Source organism: Athene noctua, chromosome 18, assembly GCF_965140245.1.
Source record: "Athene noctua chromosome 18, bAthNoc1.hap1.1, whole genome shotgun sequence".
NCBI classification, from domain to species: Eukaryota; Metazoa; Chordata; class Aves; order Strigiformes; family Strigidae; genus Athene; species Athene noctua.
In genome coordinates this window covers 3,077,664-3,090,569 of record NC_134054.1, presented here as the reverse complement: position 1 = coordinate 3,090,569, position 12,906 = coordinate 3,077,664, and the positions used below count along the sequence as shown (strand labels likewise).

At 47.4% G+C, this 12,906-nt stretch overlaps 1 protein-coding gene across 2 annotated transcripts; it reads right to left on the bottom strand.

The window, feature by feature from the left end:
• Positions 1-1,298: 1,298 nt before the first annotated feature.
• TVP23C (trans-golgi network vesicle protein 23 homolog C) lies at positions 1,299-8,628 on the bottom strand. Of its 2 annotated transcripts, none has more exons than XM_074921780.1 (7): positions 8,300-8,318; positions 7,648-7,730; positions 6,647-6,791; positions 5,952-6,041; positions 4,556-4,687; positions 4,339-4,467; positions 1,299-3,384 (listed from the first exon to the last, which is right to left on the bottom strand). In XM_074921780.1, exons 3-7 carry the CDS (start codon positions 6,692-6,694, stop codon positions 3,352-3,354), a joined length of 432 nt encoding a protein of 143 aa, XP_074777881.1. In that variant the 5' UTR covers positions 6,695-6,791; positions 7,648-7,730; positions 8,300-8,318; the 3' UTR covers positions 1,299-3,351. The 2 variants fall into 2 exon arrangements, with proteins under 2 accessions (XP_074777881.1, XP_074777880.1); XM_074921779.1 differs by lacking the exon at positions 8,300-8,318 and adding an exon at positions 8,535-8,628 and having other exon boundaries at positions 1,300-3,384.
• Positions 8,629-12,906: the final 4,278 nt, after the last annotated feature.

Sequence of the window (12,906 nt, the reverse complement as noted above, 5' to 3'; positions counted from 1 at the left end):
GCTGTTTGCACAGAAAGGCAGGAGGGAAGCGAGAAATTCCTTCCTGCCAGGAGCCTGGAAGCTGCGCTGGGTCCTGGCCAACATCCACCCTCCTCACCCACATCCCCACTCCCTTTGGTCTCCCCAAAGGTCACTCTCCATTAGTCACTGCAGCTTTTTGTTTAGGAAATACCAGCTGGGATGTCCTGTCCCGTCTGAGCAGGGCTGACCGTGGCCTCTGCCAAGCAACTACAATTGAGCTTTCCCTGCAGCCCTCCAGGCCCGGCAAATCTCCAAGAAATTCGTGGAAGAAAAGACAGACAGGCTCCAAGCGCCTGGGGCCAGACTGCCAGTGCACACTCAGCATCCCTCCTTCACCCTTCCCTGCAGTTCACGCCCGGACAGGGGCAAAACTGCCTTTAAAGCTTTTGTGTTTTGAGAATATCCAGATGAACCACAGGAATGTGTTAAAGGACATGGCCAGAAAAAGCATTGCTTCTGCCCCTGAAACCAGGCACCTTCCCTGGGGACTCAGCACCCAGCACAGCACAATGCCACGGTGGGCGAGGACAAACCAGGGCTGGTCTGCAGGAGCAGGAGGGGACAGGTCCCTGCTGTGGCCAAAGAGCAAGGCAGCAGCTCATCCCTAGGACACACAGGAAGGATGAGGCCTTGCACGCTCCCAAAGCAGACAGCAAATGTCCCCCAGGCCTCATTCTGTCCCCAGCATTGTGAGCGAGCTCCCTGCTGGCCCAAGACACTATGCTTCAAGGACTCAAAATGGCTCTGCATGTAAAATGAGGATTATTCTGAGCCCAGCTTTCAGCTGTGCTTGCAACATTTGAGGCATATTTTGCTATTTCAGAGCAAATAGTATTTTATTATTGCTCTTGGAGTATTTCTGCTTCTGTAAATCCTGGAAGTTCAGCCACCACCCAGGTCTGGAGGTCTTAGGTGGGGCCATTACACAGCTAATGCTCAAGAAACTGGCTTAGTGTGGATTCCAGAGGCTCGTTGAAAAAAAAGCACATTCAGAGAATTTCCCCATTCTGCAGCAACTCCCACTTCCTGCTTCACAGGAAATCCCAGCACACAGCGAGTAAAAAAATGAAATGAGAGACTCACACCCAACTGGAGCAGCGATAAGAAATTTGGTTCTGATCCATGCTGTGGAGAAATGCAGTAAAATGCCAGCTTCTCGTGAGCCAAAAGACTAAACACTTGCCAAGAGAGTAAAAATAAGCCGAAGAGGTCTATACTTAAAGGCACATACTAATACCTCTGTCCTTTATTAAATAAACTGCAACTTCCAGAAAAGCACTCTCTGCTTTCCAGTAGTTTTGGGGGAAGTTTGGCAGCAGGGGAATAAACATTAAGTCCAAAACTTTCAACACATTTTAAAACAACTACCTTGTGGCTGGAGCTGTGCTGCAGTCAGCACCGTGCCTCGGCCAGCAGTGGTGAACCGGGGGCTCGTTGGGCTGGAACAGGATTTCCCTTCCCTCACGCCGCACAGGCCAGACACTGGACTCGTGCATCCCCACGTGGCTGCAGAAGCACCTTTACTTCAGTGATTGACTTCATTTGGCCTGTTTACATTCATTCCTCTGAAACAAATCATCCTTTCCACTTCAAAGGGGATTAGACGTTCCCGTCAGTGGTGGCAGGAGCATTTATGGGAGCACGCTGCCACCTGCCAGGAGCGAGCCCGGGACCTGGGCAGCGGGGCCCTCCGAGTGCCCTCAGGAGCCTCTCAGCCCCTCCAGCAGAGCCTTACAGAGCAACAACCCCTCCAGCTCTGCATGGTCACCACTCCAGCACGCTTGGGAAGGAAGTGTTTGCACAAGGAAAACTGTCCAAGACTCCCAGGTGAAAGGAAGTGTGCCAGAGCTCGCTGAACAGCACCGTTTAACTTGACAAGTAACCCCTGTACATCACAAGAACACAGTGTACAAACAGAGCTCGGCTGTGAATCGCAGAAGGGATATCTTGTCTGGTTAAACAAAGCATTATTTTAATTTCAAGATTTTATAAATACATATTTACAAAAGGAAGGTATCAATCCAAAGAGTTAAACAAATGTACAGCTCCCAAATATTGCTACAGTACAGGGAGAGGAATCATGTTAATGCAATCCCACAATTTACAATACCCATTATTCAAAAAGAAACCATTTCTTAATTTAAAATATCTCATCTGAAGTCTACAATATCTGCTGCCACGAAAGTACAATCTGCCTTGAACAGAATTACGTGACAAGGAGGAACTGACCCTTTTCATACAGCTTATCACACAAAACACACCACTTCCAGCTGTCTAAGTGAACACTGCCAGCCAACACCACACAATCCTACAAAAGGCTTTTTTTCCAGCCCCTAGAGACACCTTGGGGAGCACAGCTCGAGAACAGCACTCTGCATGGATTCAAAAATCATAAACCCCTGTCGTCCCTGCTCCCTGTGCCGAGGGGCTGGTGAGGAACCTGCAGATCCCACCACCCTACACCCTCCCGGCCGGAGGAGCCCGGCGGCACCGGACGTGCGGCACCATGCCGTGTTGCCACCACGCCCGATGGCGACAGCACCACTGAGCCATCGGCTGTGCCCCGACACCCTCCGGCTCCGGGACGGCCGAGCAACCTGCCTCAGAAACTGGTTTTACTCTTGTCATTTCCATACAGGGGCAGGCCTACAGGTACAGGGACTTCCCATAAATGCAGGGGTTTAAGATGTTGCTGAGAACTCCAAGAGTGATTCAGGTAAATATGACCTGAGGTGCTCAGAAGTCACTTTCTGCAGCTTCCACGAGATTTCAATCATCTTCCCTCTGAGCCAACAGCAACATCTCCTTTAGATGTCCTTCACTGCAACCATCTCAGCGCTGTTGAAATCACAGAATGAGAGGCAGAGCCAAAAGAGCACTATCTAAACTCCGTAACAAAGCAGCAATGACCTCCAAGAACAAAACACAGCAACGTCCACAACTGAAACTATGTGAGGCACCAGCTGCTGGGAGTTGGGGGAGTTCCTGGATAACAAGGCTCAGCTTGTGCACAGTTCTTCTGAAGGATGTCAAGCAATTTTCTCTTAATTCATCCAGTAGTTCTAAACCTGTATGAGAGCCACCTAGGGTATTTTTTAATTTGAAGTTTAGACAAATCAATTCTAATTAATAAAACTAAAGGACTGAAACACAAACTGCTAGTAGAAAATTGAATATAAGTTGCCAGAGTGTTAACCTGAAGTCTTGCACAATTTATTCACTTCTTTGAATTCACACTTGATGTACGCAGCTCCCAAATCTCACGGTCAGAGCAAAACTCTCTGTTGTCCATTACTGTGAATCTGGTCTGGCTTGAGGCTTCCACTACATTCAGGATGGTGTTTGGTCCTCTTTAGCCACAGTCTGCAGAAGGCAAAAAAATAAATAAAAAAGAGAAGAAATGGAGTACAGAACTATATCACTCGCTGCCATGACTCTGAGGCAAGACATTAATTTCTGTCAGAGACTGAGACTGGTCTGGACCTCTGGTTAACCACTGCAGTGGCAAAAGCATTCAGAAGCAGATCCAGCTACAGAAGAGCACAATCCCAGCACTGCCAGCCAAGAAAGGTTTATCACAGTTTGAGCTTCTGATCAATTAATGAGTAATCCCAGCAAACTTCGGTGAATCCGTGGCAGCCAAACCACCTGTCCCCAGAGCTGTCTGCGTAACACAGCACACTCAGGCAACTCGATCAAAGCAGATGTTAAATGACAGCCTAGAAAAGGGACAGGGCTCGGCTGTGCCCACCACTGCAGGGACCCGTGGAAGGGAGAAAACCCAGCGCTGGGGCAGAAAAGGACCTCTTGAGAAGGTTGGAAGTGAAAAAGAATATAAAAGGCAGCAGCAGCCCTTTCAGCTAAGAGCTACACACGCTGCAGCTGTGCACTGAAGCACAAGCAGCAGTGCCACATCCCTCCAGATGTATGGTTTTGTGGCTAGCACAACCTGAGAGGAAGCAGTGAAAGGAGTAATTTAGCAATGCATTATCCAAAGGTAGTTCACACAGTGAATATGTTCCTGATTTCCAATGTACCAGACATATTCCAGTAATTTCAATGGCACCTGTCCATGGCACCAGCAAATAATGTGAACCCACAATGTGCTGCAAATGGAACTTGATGCCAATAATTAGCAAGTTACTCTGTGACTTTACTAAGGGGGGCTCAATTTCACAAAGCAGCAATGTGCAGAGGTTTCCTCTACAGAACTACAGATAACTTTTTCAGTCTTTCTTTTCATGGCCCAGGCAGTCAGGAAGCTGACGGACAGAAACAAATATGACTGGAGGGTTTCCAAAACCCTGGAAATCTTACCTGCCGCAAGAACTGCTTCCCAAGATAGCTGGTCGCCATGCTTGTCAAGTTCTTTCTACTGCCAACTTTACACCTGATATAACCATAAAGGTTGGCTCCCTGAAGCACCACTCCCATCACAACCACTGCCTAAGGCACAGGAAAACACAGTCATTGATTTACACCACCTTGCCTGTAACACACAGGATCTGTTCCTGAGTCAAGGGAGTCCACTCACCAGCCACTTCACTTTGAAAGAAAAGAGAGCACTGAATGCAAATATCACCCAGATCATAGGGCAGGTAATTAGTCCTAACCAGAAAATTCGGGACTCTGCTTCTGATGAGGTTTTACTGCCTTGCGCTGACACCTAGAAGCAGAAAGGAAATGGAGATTAACAGGCTGCTCCATTATACAGATCACATTGTCATTAAAAACAGTTCAGAATCTACAAGCCCTCTGGTTTCTGTCTCCATGCAACAGTACCAGGCACTTTGAAGATCAATTTCTATATCACATAAAAATCTTTCTGCAACAGAAGATGTTTCTATTTAAGGGACTCAACTGTAAATTTTCTATCAGAAACAGTGGAGGCAGCAGTATCAAATCCTCTTGGAATTCTTGAGGCTAAAAGTTTGAGAAACATGACATTTACTACACAGTTCAGTTACAGAGCTTAGAAACAGCCAAACAGGTAAAGTCTTCTACCTCCAAATCACTGCACAGGCAACCAGAATTTCACTAATCCTAGCACTGGTAGAACTAAATATTGATACTCTTAGGCATCAAATTACGGTAATTTTTCCTTTACTCAGACCTCTGTATGTGTCACACTACTGATTTTATAAAGTCTTTACACAGCTGAAGATCACAAGCAGGCAGTCACTTCTTCCTATAGTAGTCAAAAAATCTAGACCGAGTTAAAAATTTAGGGCTAATTGTACAGCATCACCAGCAGTTCCGCTACCTTTCCCTCCACCCCCCATTATGTTCTAGCTTTTCTAAGCTAACATGGTTTTGCGAAAGAATGTGCCTGTAGGGAGTGCACAAACTCAGCTGGAGAAAGGTTTAGCTTCAAGCCCCTACACCTCTGCAGACTTCCCACGTGACTGCAGGAAATTAATCTTTACTTCACTCCAGATGTGCATGCCAGAAGTGTCATCAGCTCCACACAAATAGGGATCAAAAGGGTCAATACACGACACATGGTGAGGTGCCTGACAGATGGGATGCTAGAGACTCAGCAGCAGCCACCACGGACGCAAGGGCACAGGACAAATGCTATGCAGGTTTCTTCCCACTTCCAATAGTTTTCTATAGAAGATAAAAGCTACATCAACTGTTCCAAGTTCACACCCAAAAACCTGTAGGTTCTAACATGACATGGCAACCTTTACTGCATTTTATGTGGATTTTTTAGGTTACTTACATAAAGCCATCATGAAAATTTTTAAACTTAATTCAACAATCACAAAGCTCATTCAGCAGCCTCCATGAAACAAGCACTTCATCACAGATCTGTGTCTGGAAGTAAATGCCTACGTTGTACAATCTACCATCATAAGCATATCTGCTAATTAACAGGAGTTTCATAAAAAAGAGAAACTTAAAAGAAAAAAAAATAATTAATTTACCTTCCTGGCTTCAAATACCCAGTGACTTCTACCATCATCATCTACCTGGTTCCACCAGCGAAGGCCAACCATCAGTCGCCCTGTGACATTCTGAAACAGAAGAAAAGCAACAAGCTTTAGACTTTCTGATAAAAGAAACTACTTTCCAAAGTTCAGCTATTTTCAATGGCTCATTGGCCTCACATTTGGGAAAACAAGATTACAAGGCTCTCACATCCCCAACAAACTATTTTCTAATATGTCCGGTACAATACCAAATTACTGTGAGGCGTATTTCTGGCGATTCAAAAGAGATCTCACAATGAAGCCTGTGCTACCCTAAAAGAAACCCTAATATATGTTCTCCATGTGATTTAAAAAAAAATGTCAGGGACACAGATGTGTGTTTAATGTTGCCATGTCTCATCAGTGTCCTGCAAAGGGCTCTGCAGAAGACTGCCAATGCAATATTCTTAGCACAAATACAAAAAGGGGGAATTGCTGGGGAAGGCAGCGGGTCTGCTGAATGCCTGACACACAGAGACTTAAGAGTTACTATTTTACAATGCTTTGCTATACATCACACAGTATCTGAGAATATTTTAGGTATCATTTTGTGGGAAAGGCACAAAGTTACTTTTTTGGTGACATGACTATCACTGTTCAATTATTTATACAGCAAGATGAAGATAACAAAAAGCATAAGAGGAACTTACCTTTACAGCCCAAAAGTCACACGACAAGAGGAGAATAATTGTCACCATGCAGGCAATAAAGCTGCTAGTTAAGAGCTCACAGAGCAGATAGACAACTATCGCACTGACTCGGAAGAATAAGTGGAAAAATGATGCCACTGGATGCCTGGAATGAAGGACAGCACAGTCACAGCTCTTTCAGACAAGACTGAAGCAATTTCAGAGAAAGGACATTGCCAAGGCGATCTCCCTCCAACTCACAGGATAAGGCCCAGCACCATAATGTGAACCTGCTGTGCAACAACTGCTGCAAATATGGGAAACAAACTGACTAGAAGCTTATCGTGAGGCAGACACATTCTACATGCAGTGATTCCCCATGTGCAGGCAGAATTTGGGGTGGAAGGGGACAGGGAGCTTTACCTGCTCTTCAGCATGAGGTAATTTTTAGGGGGTAAATTTTAAAAGGTTCTGACAGAGGAAATACTTCTGAAGATCACATTTCTCAAGGCAGCAGACTTGCCGTGCTTTCTGATTTCTGCAGTTTCCAGGTCAGAACAGATCTGAGGTCACCACAGCACGTGCACAGACACTGCTCTGAGGCAGGAGGCTGGGCAGAACGAGGCAGGATGTGGCCGGACCAACCACGCCAGGACATGGCAGACAGTGGGGCAGCACCAAACACAGTCAGGAACAAAGACTGGGGAAGGGGGAATGGACTAGCCCAGAACCAGCACTCAATACAGCGAGAACCTCCCGTTACACAGTCATTGTGTCAGTGTCCATCCCTTACACACAGGAACACAAACACATATTCAATGTGAGGGCGCCCAGGAGCGTGATGGCACAGACCTACAAATTCCAACTGAGCTTCCGAAATTGGCACTCAGTCATCCAGAAGTTACTCTCCATCACCTCTAACTAAATAAATATTTGCCTTTTCATATTTTGATGTCATAAGATAGGCTTTCCTTCCTCACTTCTGCCTAGACCTCATCTTGAAGCTCTGTATGACCACTAACCTTATTTTTGACTTTTTTGATCTCCTGGATACATCATCATCTGCATCAAAGAGAGACACATCTTCAATGTCATCACTGCTATCCTAAAATGGAGAACAGATGCAGAGTTATATCAGAAAAATGAATCTGCTTTCAACTGCAAGCAGGGCCAGCTTTGATTACCCAGAAGCATTACGGTGTCACCTTAAGATCAAAATGAATTTGGGAAGAATGTTAAGATTTAACCACATACAAAATAGGAATCGCAGTATTAGATGTTTTGATTTGTGCTTAGCAAAAACTACATAAGCTGACAGTGTGAGTCCAAGGCTCCATTCTGCACCAGGCAGCTGGCCTCGGGTCTCTTTACTCCTCTTAGAGAGCTTGTTACCGTGTACAGAAGCTATCCCTGAGTCAGGCAACACTCGCATCCTCCCGCATTTCAGTGAATGCACCGGTGACAGAACCAGAACTGATTATTTTTACAGACAGGGTGCCCCGCTTCTGCGGGCCCTGCAGGCAGGGGACACCACGGCGCCGGACCTGCCGAGTCTCACCCAGAAACCCTTTTCCCCGAGCCGAGCCCAGCCCTGCCTCGACGCCCCTCTCAGCCGGCACACGCAAGCGCAGCGCTACCGAGCGTCAAACCGCCCCGTCCCCCGCCCCTCCTCACGCATTTTTAACCCGTTCCGAGGGGGGCTGCGGTGTTTCGGGCCTCCCGGGGGCCGCAGGCCTGTGACAGCGGAGAGCGCCTATCCCATCTTGCACCGCCGGTGCCCGGGAGCTGCCGCCCCGCTCCCGGCGGCCCGGCCCAGCCCAGGCCCGGTCCCTGCCCCCCCCCTCGGCCCCGGGCCCCCCGCGCTGACCCCTGACCCCGACCCCTGACCCCGCCCGGCGGGGCCGCTCACCTGCCGGAGCATGGTCGGAGCCGCCGCACTTCCGCCTGACGCGCCACGTCACCGCCAACGGCCAATCCCGGCACGCGCCCGCCGCCTTCCCCGCCCCCCAGCACCGCCCTTGCGCGCATGCGCGCTGTGCGCACCGAGCGGGAGACGTGGCTGCCTTCCCCCGCCCCTTTAATGTCACCGCCCCTGGCCACGCCCCCACCCCGCCCCCGCTCCCCGGCCGCGGCCCCGCCCCGTCCCCTCCCATCCACCGGCGGGGCCTCTGGCCGCGGGCGCCGCTCCCGGCGGGGCCGGTCCTGCGGGCGGCCGGGACCCCGGGGTGCGCCTCCGTGCGCCTCGCCAGCTCCGTGAGGCACACAAACAGCCCGACTCGACGGCAGGTGGAGCCTGAGGGAGAGCTTGTCGGAGGAGAAGTGGGCTTGGTGAGGCCTCCCCTGTCCTGTTCTCACGGACCCGGAAACACCTGGAGGAGCCCGCGCAGGCCCAGAGGTTTGGGTGTTTAGCCACTCTCTTCTTCCCCACAGGGCAGGCGGGTGCCTGGGTCGACTGACACAAGCCGGTACCTTCAGCAGGAGCTGCCTGTACCCACCGCCCAGCTCCGGCCTCACTGCGCCTCTTCCCGAGGAGCTCGATAAAAATCTCTGCTCCCGGCACAGGTCAAAAAAATCCGAACAACTGGATGGCTAGAAAATGCTATAGAAAAAGCTCAAAACCGAGTAACACTCTGAGATCAGTATTTTTAGAATATAATGTCACCAAGACGGGATAAAAGGGCTTATGGACCCCAATGGGACGTAGATAAGCAGACAGACTCCTGTAGTAACGGCCGGGTGCACAGGAGAGTTGTCTCCCCAACAACGCACCCCTAACCCCTGTAACATGCTGATTATTTAGGATACAGTCATACATATTAATCAAGTTCTCATACATAATCATGTTAACTCTCATAACTCATTTTCTTATCCCCACCCCTTCCCGGCCACGCGCACTTGAGCCCTGAAATGAGTCGGGGGCGGCTTGTGCGACCACCACGGACTGCTGGCCAAAAAGAAAGACCCTCCAGTGGCTTTGACTCAAGGACTTTGGCTCACATTGCGATTTTAACATGCTCCGAGGCCCTTTCACAATGCAACTTTTAAAACACCTGGTCTCCAGGGCAATGAATCGTCCTCACCAAACAGTCTAACAATGGTACCTTGTCCAGCAGCAGAACCGGTTGCATGGTGACTTTAAACTAAATACAACATCTCTATGGCTGCTTAAAACTTTACACCACTATCTTTTATAAAACCAGTATTTCTGTGAGATTCCATTTAATTGATTATTCCTAATCATTCCTTATCAAAATCAGCAAAAATTAACTCAAATTAAAACAAATCACTAACAATAAGCAGCTGCCGCTGAAAAGAAAGAGGTAGATTTAAGCTTCATTTTTTACAAAGTCCACAGAAAGGCACAGAGCTTGCGGGAAAAAAAGTGCAAGTTGATGGTGCCCTGATTCCAAAATTGCTCATTACAGCGGTTGTGTGACTGTACATGAGGGGCAAGGAGCCATCAGCAGCTGCCAGCTCACTCGCACTCCAAGGAAACCATCTGCAAACAGCTTGTCTGAGACACGCTGCCCAGTGGGTTTGGTACATGAACAACTTAGAAGACATTCGTTAGGGAAGAAATGAGGAAATTCCCACTTCATTTATAAGGGAAGATGGCAGAATTAACTGTACAGTTAGTTATTCCTTCTGCTTGTTCTTCCATCTGTTCTGGCCAGCACAAAGGAACAAAGAGGTTGCCTTGCAACAGGGCACAACATTCTTTTATTACTTGCCACCTATTTGAAGGATCATGACTTGATCCTGTCTGAAGCAAAAAGGATCTCTCCCTTTCTAGATCACTCACCGTAGCCAGCTCCAGCAGAACTGCTTACTGAGTGGATCTGGCAGCTGCTGTATTCTTGAAGAACTACGTGTTTAGGTCAGATTTAAGTTATTTTGGGGAGTAGCTCATCCTCTGGGGTATTCATATGCCTTAGAAGAGATTTCAGACTAGTAAGACTGTGACATCTGTAGCAAGTCATACATCAAAGCAAAGATGTAGAAATCTAGAGGGTTTTAAGGAGGAAAAAGTCTCAAATTGGGCTGACCCAGGAGTACTTTGGACTGTTCTGGTAGCCTATCTGCTTCACGTCTCCCACACGCTGGTGGGAGAGGGGACAGCAAGCAAGGGGGACCCACGTGAGCTCTCATTTAGCGTTAGCACACATCACTACCGATAATCCTTAGTTTTTAGTTTAAAATATCATCTTCTAAAGCCATGATGTGGAAGCATATGAGGTGCTGGTACCAATGATGTATTCTCGTTGGGCAATCTTCCCCATGGTTTCTCTGCAAAAATCTAAAACCTGGTTATGGTGTGGCATAAGAGACATTACAGAAGTTACCCTCAGTTGGGCAATCTTCCCCATGGTTTCTCTGCAAAAATCTAAAACCAGGTTGTGGTGCGGCATAAGAGACATTACAGAAGTTACCCTCAGTGTTGCTGCAATAAAAAGTTATTGTTGGAGAAGCACAAATTTATTGGGACCCCTGAAAGATACACAGCACCAATGCCTAACCTTTATGTTAAACTATCAAAAAGTGAAACAAACAACAAAAGTCAATGAAAAATTATACTCAAAAACCTCTGAAGGAAACAGCCATCTGTTTGTCGTGTTTTTTTCCTTTTTTTTTTTTTTTAAATATATGGCCAAACATTTGCTTTGAAGACAAAGAAAAAAAAAAAAAGTACTTTATGCTCCGTTCTTTTGTGATCAATACAGCATCTTCACCCAGATGCCCCCCAGGTGCTCGATGCTGGGGACAGGACACACTCTGGGCTGGGGAGCAGGTCTCAGCTGCTTTTGACTTGTTCAGGCATCGGTGTTGGCCAAAGCTCCCCTGGGCATTTCCACCCACAGGTGCCTGCTGGGGCACAGCAAGGTGTCACGCTCTTGTGTACACTGTCCCCAAAATGCAGCTGGGGCCCCAGACCCCACAGTCAGAGCCATCCAGGAGGGAGACCAAGGCATGGAGCTGCAGGGCAAATCCCAGACATGACGACTGTAACCCTGGGGCTTGGATTCACCCATGCTCCAGGGATTCACCCATGCTCCATGCTTGCTTATAAAGAGCTCTGGTACCTGCTAGTGACACAGCCCTCGCTCTCATCACTTTCTCAAAAATTGGACTGGATTCAGATTGACCCTTTATTTCTCTATAACATCTGAAAAACCACAGCAGAGAGGCACCACAGAAATAAGTGTATTATGCAGCAAGTCAGAGGACTTAATGTTTATTATGTAAAGACCTGTCTGCTTAATTGTCCTTCTCATACATCTTTTTTTTTTTTTTTTTTAATTTAGAAAGGGTGGATGTCAAGTTATTAGAATCACCGCTATCTTAGGTGACATACACAATCAAACCTCATGGCGTGTGATCCAGCCATGAACAAGTAAGCCATGCTTTCGTTTCAATACTGCCTGTGTACAGTTTTGTTTTCATACCAATTCAAAGACACTATTAAAAAATCCTTGCTGTTTACCTAGTTAACCAGTACACTTGCAATGCTCACTTAAAGCAGCATGCCATTTCACAGGCGATTCAAAGCTATAACTGATAAATACAATATTACATAAAAATTTAATTTACTTTTCATATCCTTGCTGTTGCCTCTTTTTAATACTCTCTTGTTCCTTTTCTCTTCACCATGTGAAGCATCAGGCACTATTTCTCTGCTGAAATACAGACACCTCTAGTCATAACCGACACTCAGGTAAAAGCACGTTTTGTTCAGAATCTCCTGTTGAGCTACATGGACAAAAATGCTGTGACATCAATACGGTATCATCACATCAGGATCATATTATCTGCACTTCGCGGATGACAAGTACAACATTAATGGCACCTTGTTACAACAAAACTATCGAAACTATCTTGCCACCACTCTGCCTGGCTTTATCTCTGCTTGCGGGTGCCCTGCACACCAGTGCTGCTCACAGCACCCCCAGGTTCTCAACCCTGCATGCCTGAAGGCCAGGGGCACACAAAGGTCAATTTAATTCAGAAGTTAATTGAAAAGACAGTAAAACAAACTCCTCTTAGTTACCTTCGTAAGTGACTTCACATACCGTGTACGACATCTTCCCATACGTTAATTCCCTTCCAGTGCATCTCTGACGCCCGGCTCCCAGCTTTGCACCCTCTGTGCTGAGCTAAAGCCGGTCGCAGGACTGGGTCCAGCTCTGCCTTTGTCGGTAATTTCACACCACCTCTGTTGGCTGTAGCATCTTGCAAGGCCTGAGCACCCACACCTGCAGGGAAATGCTGATTTATTGGCTCCA